The sequence below is a fragment of the Branchiostoma lanceolatum genome, chromosome 7, assembly GCF_035083965.1.
Source record: "Branchiostoma lanceolatum isolate klBraLanc5 chromosome 7, klBraLanc5.hap2, whole genome shotgun sequence".
NCBI classification, from domain to species: domain Eukaryota; kingdom Metazoa; phylum Chordata; class Leptocardii; order Amphioxiformes; family Branchiostomatidae; genus Branchiostoma; species Branchiostoma lanceolatum.
This window is the reverse complement of record NC_089728.1, coordinates 11,099,165-11,121,593: the sequence shown is the minus strand read 5'-3', so window position 1 is coordinate 11,121,593 and position 22,429 is coordinate 11,099,165. Positions and strand designations below refer to the sequence as shown.

At 40.9% G+C, this 22,429-nt stretch overlaps 3 protein-coding genes across 3 annotated transcripts in view; 1 reads left to right on the top strand and 2 right to left on the bottom strand.

Moving 5' to 3' along the window:
- The window catches only part of LOC136438364 (hydrocephalus-inducing protein homolog), a 45,034-nt gene extending 38,692 nt beyond the window's left edge, over positions 1–6,342 (bottom strand). The window contains exons 1-14 of the mRNA XM_066433131.1: positions 6,210–6,342; positions 5,143–5,296; positions 4,583–4,708; positions 4,363–4,482; positions 3,956–4,090; positions 3,473–3,672; positions 3,067–3,191; positions 2,330–2,934; positions 2,045–2,187; positions 1,667–1,747; positions 1,494–1,561; positions 1,086–1,324; positions 607–707; positions 252–387 (exon numbers count right to left, since the gene is read on the bottom strand). Coding sequence (XP_066289228.1) covers positions 252–387; positions 607–707; positions 1,086–1,324; positions 1,494–1,561; positions 1,667–1,747; positions 2,045–2,187; positions 2,330–2,934; positions 3,067–3,191; positions 3,473–3,672; positions 3,956–4,090; positions 4,363–4,482; positions 4,583–4,708; positions 5,143–5,286 — 2,223 coding nt within the window. The 5' untranslated portion in view covers positions 5,287–5,296; positions 6,210–6,342. The remainder of the gene's footprint in view (positions 1–251; positions 388–606; positions 708–1,085; positions 1,325–1,493; positions 1,562–1,666; positions 1,748–2,044; positions 2,188–2,329; positions 2,935–3,066; positions 3,192–3,472; positions 3,673–3,955; positions 4,091–4,362; positions 4,483–4,582; positions 4,709–5,142; positions 5,297–6,209) is intronic.
- A 249-nt stretch (positions 6,343–6,591) lies between these two features.
- LOC136439236 (uncharacterized) lies at positions 6,592–14,441 on the top strand. Its single transcript, XM_066434525.1, has 11 exons — positions 6,592–6,666; positions 6,896–6,975; positions 7,080–7,124; positions 10,111–10,246; positions 10,831–10,949; positions 11,353–11,409; positions 11,772–11,940; positions 12,134–12,306; positions 12,524–12,666; positions 12,944–13,036; positions 13,191–14,441. Exons 4-11 carry the CDS (start codon positions 10,126–10,128, stop codon positions 13,960–13,962), a joined length of 1,647 nt encoding a protein of 548 aa, XP_066290622.1. The 5' UTR covers positions 6,592–6,666; positions 6,896–6,975; positions 7,080–7,124; positions 10,111–10,125; the 3' UTR covers positions 13,963–14,441.
- Positions 14,442–14,615: 174 nt separating this feature from the next.
- On the bottom strand, positions 14,616–22,346 carry LOC136439244 (E3 ubiquitin-protein ligase znrf2-like). Its single transcript, XM_066434536.1, has 4 exons — positions 21,837–22,346; positions 19,427–19,522; positions 17,420–17,525; positions 14,616–17,178 (listed from the first exon to the last, which is right to left on the bottom strand). The coding sequence occupies exons 1-4, from the start codon at positions 22,168–22,170 to the stop codon at positions 17,121–17,123; spliced, it is 594 nt and encodes a 197-aa protein (XP_066290633.1). The 5' UTR covers positions 22,171–22,346; the 3' UTR covers positions 14,616–17,120.
- Positions 22,347–22,429: the final 83 nt, after the last annotated feature.

The following is a 22,429-nucleotide window of genomic DNA, read 5'->3' as shown; positions in this document are numbered from 1 at the left end:
TCATTCATCACGAGAAGTGTTACAAGGGAGACCTTTATTAGGCATAATGGTGATTGAGAAAAATATGTTCTGACTTGCATTGTTTGGTGCAACCACAATACATGTACAGGAAAGTTAGATGTACTGAGGCCAGCTTCGTTGTTACTAATGTTGGGACCATCTAGCTATTAATCTTTAGATGATGATTTTTCATCTTTAGATGAAGAAATCTGAAATGTTTGATACTGTCATTCATAGCATCCTGGACTGACCTGTGGTATGATGTCGTACTTTGCAGGCAGTTTGGTGTCGTTTAGGATCTTGATGCTGTGTTCATAAGGGAAGCCTAGGAAACAGCGCCCAAAGTCCAGTATAGGGGTGACCACAGCCAGGGTTGGCACGATGCACCTGTGTAAAACAACATCATATTTGTGAGTTACTTTTATGCAGCTTTTTTTCCAGACAGTTGAAATCAAAAAAGAAATATTGTCCTTCCGAATATCTGAACTGGAAGCAAAATCAGAATAATCTCTTAAGCAATTTCATTTGTTTGAAGTAAGCCCACAATATCAAATTCCATCGATTGGAAAAAGTGTATTTTGGTATTTTTTCTTCATAGATACGTACTTGGCCACTATGGGAAGCATGAGGATGCCCTGGCCTACACCCTGTACATCCACCACCAGCATGGAGTCATACTTCTTCACTGTGTTGGACACCAGGGTCACCTGTGGACAAAACAAAGCATTCAAGACATTAGTAACTGGGCTTTACAAGACGTAAAATAGAATGAAATGCTAGAATGGACTGACTGGAAAGTGTAAGATGAAGATTTTAAATTGTTGGTTAAACTAGAGTCAGTGTTGTAATTAAGTTGAGGATTTCCAACAATCCACAATACAAAGGGTAAATAAGAAATCAAGCAATCTATCATCATTGCCCAACCATTGATGAACTGGACAGGATAGGAAGACAGATTGCATAGAAGACCAGTTTCATTTGTTCTCAGTCTAGCTGCAACACACAAGCAGTTCATACACTGAGATTTCACCAATTCTAGCCCATCGCTAACATTGTTCCTACATGCATGACCCCCGGTTACTGACCTGGACCCTGACTTGGCTCTGTGCAGGGATGGTGCCACCGGAGGGAACAATGATGAACTCCTGCTGTGCAGTGGACACACTCTGGTTGGGTTGATGATCGCTGGCGTGAGTACCGTCCTCCAGGTCCAGCAGGCTACAGATGCTGCGCTCGCCGGTACCGTCTCCCGGCACGTGCAGGCTGAAGGTCATGGGCACCAGCGCCGTGTTCACTATGGTACAGGTCTGGGTGTGCTGGAAACCTGAGGAAGACAAGTTTATTAGATTTGTTAAATACAACTATTTACTCGCCCTCAAAAGTGATCATATTGTATAGATAAGTACATGTGGCAAATACATGAAATTGTTTAGTTGGGAGTTTTCTGTTTTTCTCTAAATACATGTACTAGCCTGTAACACTGCAATTCTTACCGTAAGAAACAACTCCAAAGTTCAGTCGTGGAACATCAAAGTGGAATGTAGGTCCAATGACACATCCCCTGTAGAACACAAACTCCAGTTAATAAAATAAGTCACATACATACAAATGACAGAGATGGATGTAATCAAATCACAATTTGCATTTTGAGGCAATTACTCCTTACCTGAAAGACAGCTTCAGCCTCTGTGGGGAGCCATCAATTGCTATATAGAAATCTTCCTGGAAGTCACCGAGTGTGGCAGACCTATGAGTAGACAAAAAGTACAACAGTTACTACATTGTAAAATTTGTGCCTACCTACCTGAAAGAATCACAGGACCATCAACTGTCACATTCAATGGTGTCACATTCCATGGTGTTTAAGTTAAGACAGGCCAAATAAGTCATCATCATTAAGTTATCATTATAATATATAAACCAAAGTATAGACAGCAAACCTTTCCCATGGACAAAGTCTGAGGAAAGCTTCTAATAGACTTTGAAGTTTCAACCTTTGAGTTTCAGTATGTTTAACCGATGAGTCAGGATTATAAATACAGACCTGAAGGTAATTTGTATGGCCTGGTGTCCATCAGGTAGAACAATGCCCTCTGTTGGGTTGAAGGTGAAGCACAGGCCAAAATGTGTGTTGTTGGGAAGGATGCTGAAAATGGCATCAATGTCACCCTTGTTGGCAAGTACAACCTGTGGGATAGAAGAGGGATATACAAGGCTCAGGCATGGCTTTATACAAATGGTCAAAATAATAGGATAGAAAGTTATTCTAACAAGAAGGATAAGATACCACAGTGGCATGAAATACTGGCTATGTTTCAAAGTTGCTCACCTCGTAGGTGTGAATAGACCCTACAAAGATGTTTCCCATGTCCAGCTGCTCAAAGGAAAACTGCACATTTGGGCCGATTCCATCTCCGCGTAGTCTGAGCGGCAGACGGGCCTCCCTTCCCGTGATGTCCAGGTACGCCACCTGCTGGTACGTCTTTGCCTCCTGCGGCTTAAAGATCACAGAAACCTCCGCTGATTGGTTCGGCCAGATCTCTCCCTCAAGGGGCTCAATCTGGTAGACGTCGTCGGTGAACAGCATGCTGTCTCCGGAGACAATCCTCCGCCGGTTCTCATAGGTCCTCGTCAACAGGGACATCTTGTCTCTCAGGGTAGGGTCTGTGATGCACTCCTCTAGGAAGCGCTCTCTCTCCACTGACTCCTCATGCGACAGTTCGGAGGAGTAGTGGGTCCTCTGCTGACTTTCCTCCTCCACGGTGGCAAACAGCTTCCAGTGGTAGTGAACGATCACATCGCTGCGGTTCACGATGTTGATTGTGCGCTGGTTGGCCATGGAGATGTACGTGTTCTCGATGCGGAGAGAACTTTTATCCAACCGTACATTTGCGTTCACTGCAACCCCATGTAACTCTACAAAGACTTGTTCACCTGAGGTGAGATGAATGTCAAATCATCAGTAAAAAATAATTTTTTTTTTTCTCAATTCAATGTAGAAATATAAAAGTTATAAAATATAGCTTTACAACGATAACTATTGCAGTGTAATGCGTTTTGCCTTACCTGTGTCATATGTGAGCACCAGGTCTGCGACATGGTCCCCTGTGGTTGGAGCTGTGAACTCTACTGTCACCTGCATGCTCTCCCCCACCGGTAGCACACCGCAGGACGGGCTCACGCTGAAGGGTCTGTCATAGAAAAAAGACAGGTCAATATACTGGTAGTCAAACACAGAACAAACTCAAACATTGAATGATTTAGACAAAACATTCATTGAGGCTGTTGAAAATGGCAGGCATACAACTTCAACCAAACATGCAGCTGTCAAACATCAAGTAAATGTTGAGCATGCAATGAAGAAATATTTCCTGGAAGTAACCTCAAACTATATCAATAAAATGACAAAAAGAACAACGATTTATGTCTGACTATAAACAAGACTTAGGTAGTGGCTGTTCAAATCCTTTACCTTTGTGCGGCTAGAGAAAAGGTGGCGTCTTTGTTGCCAATATTTCGGACCAGGAGAGTCTGTGTGGCTGTATGTTTCACCGGCCAGGCGGAGAAGTTCACATAGTCAGGGAAGTCCAGGATGGCTCGTGCTCCAACACAGTGGACAGGAACTACAAACTTCTCCCGCTCTGTTATACACAGCAGTTCATGTACATAATCCTGCATTTGGATGAAGTGGAAAAAAAACAGTTACTGTCACTGTCACATCTCTAAACATGATATACTTTGACGGAAGTTTGTCAAAGTCCTTAATGATATTTCTTCTTCTATTAGCTCAGGAAAGAATGTCAATGCACAATTTGTAGAAATATCCATCCCAGCAGTTTGAACCTGTCCCTGGTGCTGAAATCAGCGTGTTCTTGAAGATTCATGATTTTGTAGTGAACCAAGACAAAGCTACCATGTGTCATGTAGTAGATAAAAATATCATTTCTAACCACACCTTTTTCTCCAGGGGAGTGAAGAGGATGCGGAAGGTGCTCGCCATGCCAGGTGCTACCTTGTCGCCGACATTGTTGGGACTGATGATTTTGAAGTATGGGGAGTCTGTCTGGTACACTTTCACCAGTCGGGGCACCTAGGCAGGAAAATCATGTTTAAGGATCAATGCTAACAATTGGTCACTAATCTCAGAGTGAGATATGTTTTACAGAAAGATGAAACTGTACAGCTTGTGCTATCTGTGAATAAGGCATGAATGATTAAAACCCACAGTTGCAGTTGTTACATTTTAGTCATTCGTTTGTAAACAATGAATACGATATTTTCTGACATTTCCTCTATAGTATTACAATTTTTTAAATCTATAGTTTATGCAGTCTAATGTGCTAAAAACTAAGAAGTTTGTACCCCGTCATTGTTCCTCAGCTGTAGTGGAACTTCATATGTCTGGTGGGGCTCGTAGTTCTGGAACCGGATCTCCGAAGGAAAAGGCTGGAACATGGCTTCATCTATGTTGACTTGGGAAAACTGTTGAAAAAATGAAGGGATTTATCAAATTTTTTTACAAGTTATGACATTCTGTAAGAATGATTCAAACCAGTGTTAATGCAATGCACTAAGCAAGTACCTTTTGGTGGGTTGTTTCGGCCATGTCCAGTAGTTCCACTATCTGGGGCAGGTGCATCTCGTGTGTGTTGGCCAGTTTCCCTGCTGTGTCCAGACCCATCTCATGGAGGAACTTGGAGGGTGTCATCTGGTGTTGAGGAAAGAGTGTACATGTTTCAACACAACCTGAAATCAACCCTTTCAAGACATTATAAAATGACCATCAAGTTAAGTCTGAACCAATGGTGCCTGAAATATATGGTACAGTAGTACTGAAACCTTTAGATTCATTTTTAATAATATCGTTATTTTTTGTCACTCCATCATGAAAGGCTTTTGGCAAATGATAGTCAAGTCCAAGATGATTCAATGTAGTAGTTATTAGCATACTCAACTGCATGAGTTAATTAGATACATACATGCTGTGAAAAAACTTAATTGACTTGATCTTAAATGAAATTATTGTAATAAGAAAAATTGCTTCAGACTGTGAGTCTTAAAAGTACTTTTCCTTTGTTGTGTTTCAAGCAACATGCAGGTGTAAATATATTGTTAAGAGATAATTTGTCTGGATATGCTTACCTTTGGTGGAGGGAGGTCTCCTCGCACGAGTCGTGGGTTCCTGGGTGCCACCACCTTACTCTGGTAGTTCAGCCGCGGCATGTCTCCTGCCGTCCCCGCCAACCGGCCATCCGTACCACTGCCAACTTGTGTGGGAGTCGGCATCTTGTCAACTCTGTCAGGAAACATATTTGTATGCTTGTTTGTTTGTTTGTTTGTTTCTTCTTCTTCTTCTTCCGGTAATATCCAACGGCCGAAAAATCGGCCATCATTGACATGTCTCGGGTCCATTTAATTTAGTGTTTAATTTTCAAAAATTTTACACTATTCTTCCTGGAGTCTGCTTACATTAAATACAATTAAATCAGATACAAAGAACAAAAACTTACACAATTGTTAGACAGTAAATCTAACAAAATCAAATGTGGTGAACTTAAAAGTGAGCGGGGAACATATGAAGTTCACATCAAATGATCCATCAATCAGCAAACAGTTGATTGTCTCATATACTATCCCTGTCTATACAGTAACATGTGAATATCTTTGACAGCATTGCACCAATCAGATAGTAGGTATGCGTGATCTATTTTTTTCACTTGAAAAGTTCAGTGTCTGCTATTGTGATGTTATTCAAAGTACGTTGAAAACCTCAGTAATCTAGGGTTCTCCTTGCCGTAAGTCTCTGCAACCTGTAGAGTTGCTTAAAATCTACCTTAGATCATAAATGGCAGGAAAGGGAGAAGAATACAAGGTCCTTGATTCCACTGACACACTTATTAAAATTTGAAGTTGTTATGAAAATATCTTTAACAGAAAAGTGAAAAATTCTGAAATTAGAGATATCTAACATTTACTGGCACTCACACGTGAGAATAGTAAATTGAGATATCTCTCTGAGCTATCAAAACTTTCACTCCCACAATTTAAGCTGCCGATTTCCAGATATCACAACTGCCCCCCTCCCCAGTCGTTGCCAATGGCTGACGTTATTTACATCCAGCTAATCTGTTCATGTGCCACTCGTATCCAACAACACAAAAGTAATCGTTTCAGTGGCAACGCTCAAATTACACAGCTGATTTGCTTACCTCAGACGTTGTGGTTTTCTTGAAGTACAGTGTCAGATCCAGAAAACTACATTACGTGGACCGCTTCGCTAGATATCCACTGCAAAACTGTCCGGTTGCGAACGGGAGCGCCATTTCCTTTGTCACTATGGTAACAAAACTAATATGGCGGCCAATACACTCTCGTACTCAGGATTCAGCACCGCATCGTGAGGACAATACATCACGATATATGGGTTTATAGCGGATCTACTGAACATAACGTGTCAATTTAACATCACAAACAGTTATATATTCACACTGTACCTTATTTCTTATCTTGATATATACAGAAGTATCCCCTTTGTCGTTAATTTGTGATTTTGTTAGCGTTTGCCAGAGATGGTCTCGTACCCATAGTTCTCAGCGTATCAAAACAAGGAAACTGCAAAACAAAGGCAGCTGCCAGATCGATCGGTCCTGCGCTAGCTGCAGAAAGGTCAGGCTATCATGACTTATTAGTTATCTAGCCCAAGATATTCTGTGTATGCACGTTTGATGTATGTCTGGTAAGATACTTAGACAGATGACAAATATGCTGTTGAATGTTAAGTGCCTGTCAAATACTGGACCACCCGGCGTTTTCAAGTTCAACCCGAGCGCAAAAGGGAGTGGTCATATTTTACAACAAAGGATTTCTCTTCTAAACTGACATTCTTCTCTCACAGGACAAGATGGGAAGGATGCACTTGACAGTACAGGACAAGTTAACCATGAAGTGAAATGACTTGCCTGATCATCGATCATCTACATCTACATCTACATTAGGTTACCCCCAGATAACCCCTTCAGGGGCATAGTAGGGGGGGAGTTGAGGTCCCGGGCTAAGGCGGGCAGGCCTCCAGCCTCATCACAAATATCACAGCACAAAATGTGCCATCCTTGCAGTGACATCAGGTGCGTACCATGGAGTACCTGAGGGGAGGTTATGGTATTGCGAAGAATAAAAGACGCAAAACAAAATACTGCCAAAATATCCTTGACAGTTAGAAAGAAATAGCAAAGGAAGGAGTTTTATGATTGTTCAGTCACACAAGTTCAAACTTCCTTATCAGAAATTTGATGGTTTAGATAAATTAGAAAGAAGGACACTATGACTGTGGAAGAGTATATTTGACTGATCTTTTGCACAATGCATGGATAAGGTAAATCTTTATTTTGCCTGAAGTAACTTAGATATATAATCGAAGTGCAGCAAGCAAAGTCGGCCGCACCCTTGTGTAAGTGGGTTTGCGGAAAAAGCTGGCCCTGTCTACCTGGCCTGTCTACCCTGGCTATCTACCCTTTTTGTACCCCAAGGGCATGCATGGGGGTTTTTGCATCTCATTGAATATTCTTGAGGAAAACCTGGGTCAGTGGCTGAATCCCAGCTGTGGGTGGGCTGGATCATACTGTTGGAGGATAGGGACAGTTATGAGCAACTCCACCAACACTGGAAGAAAATCTATTATTGATAAACTAACATCTAAGTTTACAATAAAATGTACTAGGATTGTTACACTAGATAGAAGAGGTGTGATGGGGTATGGTTACGGGATAAACAAAGAAAACTGATAGGCTGCTTAAGATTTCGTCAGTATCTGAGCTACAGTAACCCCCAGGAGTGTCAGACATCTGTTGTGAATTTAGCTGTTGTGACAAACAAAGGTCCTATTGTTGTCTGGCTCATCCTACCAGTTTTCTTTGCTCCCTTGTATTACTTTCTACTTCAATTTTGTTTAACATTTCAGGAACATTTTATCATTTACAATGTACTTGGAACTTTTTTTCCAGTCTTGGTGGAATTGCTTTACCAGCTTCACCCACACCCCCGCCCCAACCCAATAGGCATTATCTTCCATCCAGCTCACACACATCTGGAATTGCATTGACCCAGTTTTTCCTCAAGGAAATTCCATTAAAGCCCAAACCCCCATGCATACCCTTGGGGCACAAAAAAGGTAGACAGCCAGGGTAGACAGGCCAGGTAGACAGGGCCAGCCTTTTCCGCAATCCCTGTGTAAGTTAGTCATGCCACCTGAAGGCCCCCTCTCATTGGGCTGCGGTACTGTGGCGGTAACGTGCGGTAGCGTGGAAATGGCTACCGTCGCAGTGCCGTGCACAGACCTCAGCGTACCGTCCTAGTGACGTCTCAGTGCCGTACCAGTGCCGGTCCACACCGCCGGCGTGCCGGTTGAAATGGCGATTTTTTTCAAAATTTGAAAAAAAAACGCAAGTGGCAAAGTGCCGCGCGCTCGCCGGGAGCTTACCGGGAGCTCACCGCGCGCGCTATTGTATAAAAAGTGATATGTCAGTTTCAAGGTTATACGTATATTCTATAACATGTTACCTTTGTTGCACCAAGTGTCATAAGTGAAAATCCTTTTATCATTTGAAATCAGTTTTTGATGCATTTTTTTATTGATTTTGTATTGTATTTTGATCCATTAACAGCTAGCACTGCGATTTCTGATTAATTGAAATCACTACCATCAAAATACAATCGGTTCATTTCCCTAGCTATTGATCTGTTTAAGACTTTGGTTAAACCTATTTTACTACATTGTAGTGAGGTTGATGATTGTAGCTGTAGAACTTCTGATATTTTCATTGGGATATTGTTTTATCACACTTAAAATTAGATCATTGTACATTTATTCCAGTACGGAAGTTGGTAGATTAATCGCTCAGGAAAGGAATCAGACCACTCGTCTACATGCACTCGCCCCGCTCTTGTGCCATTCAAGAAATACAGTACAGTGATAAACTGAAATTGATATACCAGTCAGACACTGTATCGCAAATTGTACTCAATGTTTCGCCGTAAGGGGTGAATTGGAGGAGTTCCTATTGATCGTTGATAGTCAAACACAGTTGATTAGATACTCTCGCCAAGATTGAATAATTTACCTACTAACAGGATTATCTAAAAAACATACGACACTTCATCAGTCGAAGAAGAAAATAACTGTCAATACCAACCGTTTTGGATATACATTTAAAGAGAGTGTGAAACTCACGTTTCTCCCTGGCTGGAGGGAAGCACTTAGAAATATCAGTAAACTCCACACATTTTATAAAATCAAAAATCACTTTAGCAGGGAAGACTTTATCACATCAATTCATAATAAACCATTTCTAAGAAGTAACTACACTGAGAATCAGCGCACGTTATCTAGAAGTTGAAAAGGATCGACACCACAACACACCAGGCACTCACAGATTGTGTCCCACATGTAACGAAAATATTGAAGATAAATTTCAATTTGTGATGGCCATGGCCTGTCCCACTGATGGCAAAGAGAGAGATGCGCTGCAAAGTATTACTACTAAGACTAACTTCACCACATCTGGTACACAGAACGATGTATTGTTGTCATGTTCAACTCTTGTTTTCATGTCCAACCTACCACCTACATAGGTCAATTTCATTATACTTCATCCTAAAAGCGAGGGAAAAAATAATCCATACATGGCTTTACTGTAATTCATACACTGTTATCAATGATGTTTTGTACTTATAATTGTAGGATAGGTTAGCCTTGCAGTATTGTTGATTTAGTGCCATATATTGTACCATATACGATTGTCGAACAATAAAGTTCATTCAAGAACTTGCTCATCTAGGCTTCAAACGCAAATGCGCCGCACGTCAGTGAGAGTGCAAATGAGAATTGGTGAAAGAAACGCAACGGTGCCGTAAAAATCTGCCGTGGCAGTGCCGCCGCAGTGCCGGAGCCCAATGAGAGGGGGCCTTGAGTAGTGAAGGACAGATCACACCTGTTGTTTATTTCTGCTACTGCTATTCAAAGATAAATGTTCCTGTTTCATATTGGTTTAACTGCATTTAAGGTTATATCCTATGCAATACATTTATCACATCTATTTGCCTTTGTTTTTTAAGAATAAAACCACAAAGATGACGAGACCAAACTCCTTTAGAAGTGTATCCACTGTTGGCAGCAGGTCTGTGTTCTCAGTGCACTACAAGGCCCGCCCATGTGGCTGTGTTCATCCCTACTGCCTGCTGGCAGCATCAGGTATGATACTGTGATAATGTTGAGTGGTTCCCAACACCAGCTTGTCTGCCTGGCACTCAACTGTGTATTGTCTTGTTCAGGGCTGTCTCCATCTTTTAATTTTTTTTCGTCCCACTCATTGTTTGGGAACCAATGTGTTGAATTTTCCTTGTTGAATTTGCATTTTAAGATTACGAAGATATATTTTTATTTGTTATTGAAATTATAGTACTAGATCAAGGAAAGGTGTGCATTGCATGAAATGAGCCGTACAAAGCTTAAACTTGAATAATCCTCTTATTGTTTATGTTAAATGCAAAAAATCTTTTTTTCGCCCTACCGCTCCAATTTTTTTCCGAAAAATCTGAGAATCAACAAATAAAATTGGTGTGGCCTAAAGATACTTTTTCAAATTCTTTGAAGTATTGATAGCAATATTTTGGAATTGGCAGCCTGGGGCCGAATTGTTGATAGTAATATTTCTTGTGGCACACTGGCTAAGAATATATACAGTATAACAGGTGAGCCCAGCTGTTGTGAAGTACTCTCCATGTGTGAGATGTGGAAAATTGATTTTCTTACCACTCCTGATTTTTGCTTTGTAGGCATTGTGGTGATCCTGACAGGCCTGCTACAACTGTGCCTGTACTTCAGCCTGCGTACACTCACCACGTCTCTGCACTACACGGAAGGACCAATACCCACATATGTCAACGCAATAGCAGTATGATCAATTTCATTTTCTGTCAGCATGCAATGTTGTACTTTGCACAGATGATAAGCCAGTAATCTCTACAGTACCACCATATGGTACCAGCATGGCATGCTTTGTTTAATCGGTAGGAAAGCCTGCAGGCAGCTCCTGAGTTTCTATTATTAACAAGAGCCCAGTGGGGTGACTAAATTATTGATTAACACTTTGAACTTTCAATTCGCTCTGAATATGTGAGATTTCTACTGCTTCATTTGAGATAACAAAGAAGCAGGTGTAATATCATTATTCAGAAAAACTTTTGATGATAAGAGTGAAGAGTAAACAAGCAACCTATCTACATTTGTATCATACTGCCCATTATCATGGTAACAATATATATCATACATCAGCATTTTTTCTCACCTTGTTGCAGCTGGTCTTCACCGGGTCACTGGTGATTCTGGTGGCCAGACATCCGGAGAAACATCTGGTAAGTTTGGCGCATCATTAGCTGTACAGAAGTACCCTATAAAAATCTCTACAGAAGTAGCCTGGTAAAATATTTAATACCGTACCAATTGTATTGTGAGATGAATACCTCACATTAAATGTAAAAATCTTCTCTTTTTTTGTGCCAAAAAGCAATTTGAGAGATTGCAGAGGATATTTATTCTATAGAATGATATAAATAGACCAATTAGCTTGGGATGTTGGGAGCAGGTGGAGAACATCATGCAAGGCCAAAATACTTGAAGAAAAGAAGTGAACTCAGTCGGGGCAAATTGCCCAGAATGATGGTGATTGCGATGCTTGCCAGGTCCATGAATGTTGGCATGTTGTTCCTGTCCTCAGCTGATGTTGACCATTGGTGGCTGTGTAGTGTGCATCCTCCTGTGCCTGACAGCCGCTATCGTCACAGGCATGCATGTGTTACCGCTCTTCAGCACCTTCCACACGTGCACCTTCAGCAGGGATGCCAGCAACCAGGGGCGGTGCACCTGCCTATCACACACTCAAGAAGGTAGGGACCACCAGAGCATTGTTTAGATTTAATATGATTGTAATCAAATGGTCTTTGTTACAGTATCCAACTGTAACTTGAGATGACATGTTTGTCAACCATCACTAACAGCATGATTGTATCTAATTTACTGCTTTAGCCCTGATGGAGCATGAATAGCAGTGAACATCATTGTCATTGTTTTGTCTTTCAGGATTTATCAGTTTTCTTGGAGCTCCAAACTGCCATGTGATAGAGATGAACCTACAGAATGTGGTCATCACCATGTGTGTTCTGTATGCGTTTGTGTGCACAGTCTTGGTCTTCAGCTTCTCTGTGGAGTGTTTTTGGTTAGGAGTCCAGCAGCAGTATGGCAGTATGTCACAGGTCAGTTATATGGTCAAGAAAACATTTGGATAGTCTGAATATTTTTCTCTTATTCTGTTATGCCTGGTGCCTCAAGGAAAGTATGATTATGACAGTGCCAGCCAAAATTAATTTTTCTTTTTGTTAAAACTTGTGATATTTCACTGTACATTTGCAGAAGGGGTAATGATATCATTTCCTCATATTTGTAACATTACATGACTTTGTGGAATTTCAGATAACTGCACATGACAGTAGATTGCAACCTGGACAACAACAAGAGTCTGATGATGCCAGCAGTCAGGCAGACCGACCAGTGCGGGTTCTTAGGGTCAGACGACATGCTTCCCTGGACAGCAGCGGTGGACACAACTTAACCAGGTACAGCATATTATCACTGCCTAATATTAAAATCATAAATGTCATAGGACCTGACTGGAGATGCAGTGCAGTTATTAATGGCTGAGGAACTTGGTTCTAGTACCTAGTACTTGTACCTTTGATCAATTTCTTTTTCTTGTTGATCATTATACATAGCAATCAAGGTCATGGAGTCTATATGTTTCACGTTTTTGTCTACAACTTAAGTACAAGTGAGAAGTGAGAAGGAACAGACTTAACATTTGTATGACATGACTCTATTTCTCTGTCTCCATAGACCCATAAGCCGTGCTAGTAGCATGGGTGGTGTGGACTTGTTGTCACAGCAACTTCATCAGCCAACCAGACACACACAATACAGAAGAGCAAGGTCTGTGTTCTGCCATATACAACCACTTATTGTTTAACCAATCTTACCAGCTGATAGGGATTATCAGTGAAAGATGCTAAAATGTCCTGCTAAGGTTTAGGTCTCATATCCAAGGCAAAGCTAACACATAAGTCCCATATTTTGTTTCTTTCAGGGCACCCACAAGACCACGAAGGGTGGCTAGTATGGACCACAGACTGCCCCCTGTCCATAGGCAAGTGATGCGAGCACACAGTTTACAGGCCCAAGGTCCTTACAGAGACCGTGGTCTACCTCCTACGGGACGCTTGCAGTCAGGACAGTCTGGATCACTGGGCTCCCTGACAGCAGCCTTCCCCCTGGGCTGGCACTATGGGAGCAGGCTGTCATATGTGGCCACAGGACAGAGTGCTTTCCTATCCACGGATCCGTCCAGTCCTCGAGCTAGTGGTGGCTCTCAGCTGTCCCTAGACATGTCAGAGCAGCCCACGGCAGCGCCTGTGAGACAGACGTTTTCCTTCGACCCACCTCCACCCTACAGTCTGGCACCTCCATATTTGGACCGGCCACCTAAGTACTGTTCTGATGAAGCATTAGGCACAAGGTCAAATCCACTCGCACAAGAGCTGGAGTCCGACATGGACCGGCCACACACCCCCCAGGTCTCACAAGAAAGGGATGACTCTGATGATCTGGTAGAGGATTCAGGACAGCACACAAACAGAGCATCTCCATCGCCTGATGGGGCTAGAGAAGTACAAACATCTACCGCAGAAGACTGTAGGGTAGAGCCCACAAGTGAGGATACTTCAGTATTAAGGACTCATGATGAAAACCGTGAATGGCAGCATCCCCAACCGCAGCCTTGGGGATCACGGGACAGCCTTAGTTCTCTTTTACGGCCCATGTCCAGACGCAAGTCGGATGTTCCAACTTCAATTGTCTAGCATCTGTTAAACTGAGGCACTTCAATGTACCCGGAGGACTACTTTTTGAGCATGGAAACTTTCAGGCTAAATTACCATTGTGTTCATTGTAGACAGTTCATACCAATATTGATAAAATACAGTATTATTGAGTTTTATTGTAGTAGAGTATCACTTTTATTATTTATACAAAATGTTACTCTGTACTGAAAGATATTTTAAAAGGTTTTTACTTTTTTTATGCTATTTATACATATATTACTCCTGTTTATTTTTGTACCATTTATCATCATATTCTTATACTATCGTCTAAATGTACCAATAGGTTTTAACCTGACCCGTAGACAGGTTTTTATTAAGATGTGTGTTCTTATTATGATACAATATGACAATCATGTTTGTTAGACAATGTCATTTGCCTATGGACCTGAGCATCGTTAAAATACAGGTCCTGGAAAACTACACATTGCAGGAAATACATTAAATATTTCAGCTTTTAAGCATTGTCTGATTGGGTGATTAAATTTGACTTCTCTAAAACAGCTACACTCAATCCTTGGCTTAGGTACTATATTGTCCAAGTACATAGTCTTGTGTGTTCTTTTTAGAGAAACCTTTAATATGTGTATGGTCTAAATAATTTATAAAAAAACACAAAATATACCAAACCACACTTTTCCGAATAAACCAAGCCACACTTTATTGCAATAAAAACTGGCTTTGCCCTAACAAGATCGCACAGTAGTCACATATGCTTGTCACTTGATGTTTGCAATCATGGAAATTTCCTTTCTCTTTCAAGTAAAGACACACTGGACTAAATCATCAGTATTGAATGCAAGACTGTCTAGCTGATGGAAAGCGTCATCAGCATGAAATATTTACAGAGCACATTCAGGGTACTGTTACATTGGTAAAAATGACTTACTTACAGACCATACAAGATACAAACTACTCAAGATACCATCCTTGATAATCCTCTGCAATGTCATCTGTCTTGGTGTTTCCAATACTTGCTCTAAAAACCCATTATCATGTCTCTCTCAATGGAAGGAAGTCTTCGTGATAGTCCTTTTCATTTGTTTCATTTCAAATATCAATCAATGACTTTCATTGAGACTGAATTCATTTTCGATTTGCCATGGTTGTTTCAATCCAACCACATGACTTGCTCTTTATTTCTTAAGTGTATTTCCCTGGAATCAAAAGTAAGACTCATAACATTTTTCCAGAAACTTCAACACAAAATCATCTCTTGTAGTCTTACAATGATGTAAAACTATAAGTGAGCATTGCCATTTGGATCACTATACTGTACTATTCAAACATAAAATGTATTTCAAACCAATTTGGTATGGTTATCAGACAAGTAAAGGCTTTATTTCCCACTATCTTTCAATAGCTCCACCAATTTACAGGTACAAATATATTTTACCACTTTATACAAATGGTCATTTCTGTAAACCTGGATGTCACACCTATGAGTCTGTTATCTTCTTTCACACAAAGGTCAAGAAAACTGTGCAAGTTGTCATAATACTTGTTATCCCGACTCATCTGCCCTATATGGTGTAAATGACTTTACTGTGTCTTTTGTACATTGTTGACTATCTTACACGGCTTAGACTGTATAAAAATGTACAATTCAGTACTCAGTGTGTTAGTGTATAGCGGCAGGAATCTTGCATTAGGTTGCAAATGCTGGCCTCTCTAGATCTCTTTAAGGTTTACAGCTATGGAACTTTATTGATCACTGTGTTTCTCTGACTTTGAGTTGACCTGCAGAAAATAGTTGTGCGTTAGGAAGCCCCTACTTTGTGCAGTGCTGCTCTTTAATGTTTGAAGCACTGGCGTCACTGTGACTGTTTTAGCCCAAACACTAGCATTTGACATTTTGAATGATATTGTACCAGTCTGTTTCTCACACAGTCAACCTTTGATTCAGATTCAGCCTAAACAAATACATGATATTGTTCATATTGAATGTTCACATTTGCATGTACATACAAAGTATTCAAATGCATGCCTAAAACAGGTATTATATTAGTGAATAAAACAGGTATTTATAACGTGCAGTTCTAAGCAGTCTGCATACAGAACATATGTCCTTGTAAAAGCATATTACTTAGCATCATAATTCAATAGAGAGAACAAATTTTAAAATCCACATAAAGAATCAAACAGAACACAAATATACAGAAACTCCTGGGGACATGTCATTTGTACAGAATTAAAATTTCCCTACATGAAAACGCTATTATACAAAACATACAGGAGGAATTTTTGGCTTCCTAAGCACAGTGATTTGAAATACAATTATCATATTTACAACTACTAGCTTTGCTGAGAAGGGCCAGACATTGTGGATTGAACCAGTCTCATTATTTATACTTGCATAAAAGTTAAATCATCCCCACAATGTTGGGTCACTTTCTGACCTCGACTTCCGAAAGACATGAATCAGCAGCCATGTCGGCCCATAGGAGTCCCTGGATATAGATTGTTTCACAAAAACTTTAACGACTAAACATTACGCTAGTCTTTAACAACCTTGCAGTGACAGATCTACTGTTGCCACATGTCATACTCAGAACAATCTAAGACATCTGAATTTACCAAAAATCACATCCAAAATACCTACCTAAAGTTTACAGTCCAGTCTACTCAAATTCCTTTTTACAATAACCTGCATGATGCTCAGCATTTTCAGATTTCAAGGATTTTACAAGAGACTTTCATTTTAAAAAGGAAAAGGGAAATGCAGTGCTCAATTTCTTTCTTTGGTCTTCTCTATCAAAAACTGAACTTCTTTGCTTTAAGCTGATTGGAATTTTACAATGTATCATAAAGCTGACTGTTGGTTCTATTTGCCACTTGGGGGAAGGGCCCCCATCATGTCCCAGGATAGCTCACGGTCTCAAACTAGCGCACCCTGTCAACAGCAGAGAGCAATGCAGAGCAGCAAACACTGTGCTGTGTCGTCAGAAGAACAACTATATGAGCAATGATGGCTACATCAATTTTCCCTACGCACTATGGATGATGTAAAGTTTGCTTGTATCTATCCGGCATGATGCTGTAGCTATCCAGAGGTGTACTTCCGTCCATAGCATTGGGCAAAAGATTCAGAAGAAAGTTGTTCCGTTCAGTACCTCAGTCCTGGGTAGCCAGTTCCCCAGTTAGTCCCCAGGATGCTCTGGACAGGAACGGTTTACCTCAAACCACTTGTCAATACATCTGTGAACAGAGCACAACAAGCTTTAGTCAATCTCCAACTTTCAATGATGTATGTCAATACATAGAAATATGGCACTTTAAACAATGGATAACAATGACAGAAACAATGAAAAAAAATTGTGGACTTGTTGTTGGATCAACTCATGAAAATTGAATCAGCTCAAATCAATACTTAAACAATGAGACAACATACTTTGTGTATGACCCACATATTGCTATTGGTGCATACAATGTAACTCACCCTTTGTGGTAGATGCACAGACAGGGCAGGCGCGCTATAGTGTCTCCTTGGGAAAGATCTTCAAAACATATGACACATTCTCCAGCATCAGCAGCAAGAACATCCTCTGTTCACACAAAACAACAGAACACATTCATCAGTTGCATCCACTTAAGGGCCATCTTTTAACGAGGTACAAGAAAACTCAATACAAAACCTTTATCTAACCTCCAGCAACCCAAAAATAGGCTGCCAAAAATCCATCTTTTCAATTATTTAACAAGGTTGGAGCAAAGTCAGACGTCATAACAGACCTGACCTGAAGTAAACTGTTCCTGCAGGATCACTTCACAAATCCACCCTTCTGTCACTGCCTTTTCAGTAGAACCTGACTTCAACATCATTCTGAAACATGCAACTAAGCATCTGTCTGCCCTCTGGCAAAATGTAGCTTTGTATTTCAAACTCCAGTTTTAATCAAGCTGAAGTTACGAAGTATTTTTCTTAATGATGTGAGATAGTAGTAACAACAGTTCTGTGCTGAGAGCTTGCGTGATGCATGGCAGCAGGAGCCGGGCTGTGACAAGACATGAAGCAGGCTGTGTCTTGATATGGACAGAGTTGAAAGTGGCACCCAAACAGTCCAGATATACTATGATATGTAAAACTAAAGGGCCTCTTTCTCAGAATGTTCATTATTATTTTCATTCAGCTTGATGATTAATTCCCAAGAAAAGGTTTCTGGCTTTCCTTCTAAACATTTGATTGGATGAAACGACCCTTACTAAATCATACCAACCGTGATGAGCTCTTACTAATTATAGTGCATGTTGGGTGCATGTTGCCTGGAGAAGGGGACAAAAGAGGGAGGGACCGTTATCTCTATAAGCATGCATCCAATCATGACCTCAGTCCACTCAAATGAAATTACTTGTTCCTGAGAGAATAAAACATCTAAGATGATGAAATATGAGATCAAGGAGTCACTACAATATGTTTTGATGGGTATTGAATTTCATGCCAAGATTTTCATATTTGTAGGTCTTCCTTCACTTTATATCAGGAAAAGAAAAGATAAGAAGCCTGAGAAACAAGAAACTGAGTTGCCATGGCCCTATGTGCATGTATGCGCCCATGCATGTATTACAGTAATTACTGTTCATCAGCTAAATGACGTTCAGACTGCTGCAGGTCTGGTTTTTGTTCCATTATGTGGAAACATGTATCTTTTGTCACGACATGGGGCACACGTCAAACAACACTCACCATTTGACTACTATGTTCCATCAATACAAGACATCACATGGTAGTTGAAAATGGATTATATAACATTGTTGTGGTTCGTCCATTGTTGTCGAAGATGACCAAGACTTATTATGTAATATTAGGACAATACAGAAAGTTGATTTCAACATTCATGCATGAGCAGGCTGTTGACAATGGGGCAAGTCAGACATGTCAGAAGACAGTCACAATCTTGCCATCCAACTTCTGCTTGGAGGGTACCACCAATGGTTATCTTATGCAAGTGCACTGTGTACTTTCAATATGTAATACTAATAGGTGATTCCAGCAGCGTGCTTGGTCACCTCTGCTCAAACTATTAACTAAGCCTTCCTTTTCAAAGTTTCACATGCCAAAAACCACTTTGTGTAATGCAATTGAAGCCTGAAATCACCCAATTACATAGCTACTGGTTTGGATGATGGCCGGTCACCTCATTTGCATACAATATAGCTGCCAGTCATGTGGATAATACAGAGATCAAGCTTTTGAGGCTAAAGGTAGAAGGTGTACAGACAACATTAATGATCACTATTGTCAACTTTAAATGCATTGTCGGCACTCCAATGCCAACCTGCAATTTGCAGAATTTAAAAAAAATAAATTGCATTCTGGTAAGCCAAAACAATACAGACAGTTATACAGGCTCGAAAAAAAATTGTATATTGCACAAAACTGAGTTAATTCTCAGTCCTGACCCGTACTTGCAGCACAGTGATAATCAGTCATTCCTCATGGACCTACCATTGTAGCTAATCCTGGGTTTGGTCAGGCACATAACAAGGTGGCACTCAATATCATCAGGAGGCACGAACTTAGAGCAGACGGGACACTTAATCCCTGAAACAACAAGGGAAACTGGGTTAGAATTATAACATGTGACAACCTGCAGTTACATTCAAACCTGCACTGTACTAAACCAGGGTGTCTGAAAGCTTCTGTATGATTCTTCATCATAGTGAGGAATAGAATATTAATACAGGTTTGACGTAGTTCTCATGCCAACTCCTGTTACAGTGTTAGTTTCTTTGGTAACAAACACTTCTGCAGCCTGGTGTCTGTCACATAGACATGTCGGTCTAAGAGGTAACACCAACAACCATAACCTGAACTTACACTTATGTTTTGAAACTCGGGTTTCACATCCAATCGTCATGTTTGTATGAGAAAAATGTTACTAGTAGTCAAAACGCCTGGAACAATGAATGAGACAAGACAATTGTTCGGACTCTATATGGTTCGATAGACACTGTGGGAAACATAACATGGCAAATCCACATATGGGGGTGTCAATACCATCATGGCAATATTGGGTTTCAACTGGCCATATAAACAGTGACACCATTGGGAAAGCAAGCAAAGGGCATAAAAGTCCCCCCAAGGAGATTAAGGATAGTAACTGCCATATTCAGCAACCAGTTGTAACTACAAAGAGTGTAAACAGAACATTGTAGTCATAAACCATCAGTGTTTACGACATAGAATCGCAATTTGTGGAGCACATTTGAGAGGGCCCCATCACAGTGAGTGACTCACAGTCTGACTGAATGTGACATCAATTATAGATCCACACCCAAGGTCAGAATGAAATTATGACCTTCCAGCATAACCTCTCCTTGGTCAAAACATTTCATAAATTTTGTTATGAACATAGCAATTCATTTAACAGTGACTTTGTGATTCTGTCCAGCGCTCAGGCTCTTTAGATGGTACAAATTCTAGACTTTGCCACATTGTTTATTTTTCCTGCAAACAATGTAAAACCTGCAGATTAAAGTTGCATGTATTCTGAGAATCTCGATGTGTTTAATTTCTACTTAGTCAATCTTATCACAGTATTTGCAAAAGAGCTCATCGGTATTCAGATTATGCAAATCAAAGCCCACATCTCCATCTTGTCAACAAGCAGGCGGCTTTTAGACATTCACTTCAGTCCTGTGAAGTGGTGCGTTCCACCCTGCACTGCAGAGTGGTGGGGTGAGCCATGGGTCGAGTGGCAGATAAAGATCACAATACAATATAAGAACCCTTATTTCTTTTATAGGGACCATACTATGTGCATATATAGTCTTATCACTCATGCCTATGATACTCAAAATCAGAACTCTTTCCTATACACTGTATGGCCAGGATGCACAAAAACAAGCACAGGATAAGGTTTGCAGTACTAGATTTTGTGCTACAAACTTTGCTGAGATGCACATAAACATCTACACTCATAAGCATATGCGTGGATTGACATAAAAGACTTAAAGCACATGTGCAAACCACGGGACATAACAAAAAACTGGGACAAGAAATGTAAATAACTGCCCTCCATTGAGGGGTCAACAGTGCAACTTCTGCATTTGGAAGATGTTCCTTAAAAAAAAGGATGGAATCTTTCCAAATAAATTCTTGAGGCTGCTAAGACATTGGACAAAGGACATTCCCCATTCTTTTCACACTTAAAAGCATGTTTTGCTTTTTTGACATAGATTTAACGTCAAAGAAGCTCTGGCTTCCAGCAGATGACAATTCTTCTGATCCCTCCCCTTTCTAGCAGTCCACTGTGGACATTGAAACTGTGAACAAAGGGTAACATTACCACTCACAATGGAACCATGGCACCACTATACAACATTAACAAACAGTGAAATTGCAATCTCCAGCTTGGTCATAGTCCATTTCCCCAATTTGATAACTAAAACTCTGCTCATGTTTTATAAACAAAGGGTAATGGTACCAGCATATTTCATGATGACGAAATCATAAACTAATTTAACGTAAATTTATTGTCCATAATTCAATTGTGACTCTAACTTGCCGGGTTAGTTAGTTTTCCTGCCAGAAACTTTGCCTAACTGAATTTCAGCGGTAGAAGTTCCAAACCTCCAAAGCTTGCAATTAATTTAAGTTGAGCGTCTTAGTACCACGAAAGGGGGCTAGCTACGCTGGAAGTTCAAATTATATGGAAGTCGTCTCAAGTTTGTGGACAACACAAAGTCAGGGAGACAGGTTAACGCTACCAGCTGACATGCATTTCCTGTTAACCAACGAGACTTGGAGACCGCTTTTACACTGGTGAGTGTTATGTCTGAAACACAGGCCCCCTTGACAACTTATCGAGCCTGTTGTCAACGTTTTGCTGAGAAACAATTAGTGTTCATCTTACCACTTAGCAGCGATGGTGCGATCAGCTGCACCGGCAGAGACTGAGCGGCACCCATGGGGAAAAGCCTGCCATCGTCCGGTGTACTGTTTTCGCTGTCCGGAGCACTGTATGCGCCGTTTGAAGGAATACTCAATGGCTGCGGACCTTGAACACTGCCAAGCGAGCGTGTCCTGTTGCCGATCCTTGGATGCAGCCCCGAGGCTCCGGGGACATGACCGTGAATCTGGTTGGGGCCAGGCGAGCTCATCGCCACCCCGCCATTATTCCTGGCCGTGGCGCCACCGCCATTAGAGAAGGTCCTCATGCGTGTGTTCGTACTTTGTTTAGCCCCCATATTCTCTTACGCAGTCTACAGATATCGGTGCGCCTCAGCAGAAGATTCTGGCTGCTTTATCAAGATGAGACGGTGTCAAATCCTTGGGAAAGTGTCCGTGTAACAGTGCTTCATCATTGCAGACATCCGCCATGTTTCCTCTCCGTGCTGATGACCAAAACACTGTGACATCATGCAAAGTTGACCAATCAAACCTCGGCTTAGGGAAACATTATCTCTATGACGTCACGCAAAGTTAACCAATCACAACTCGTCTTAG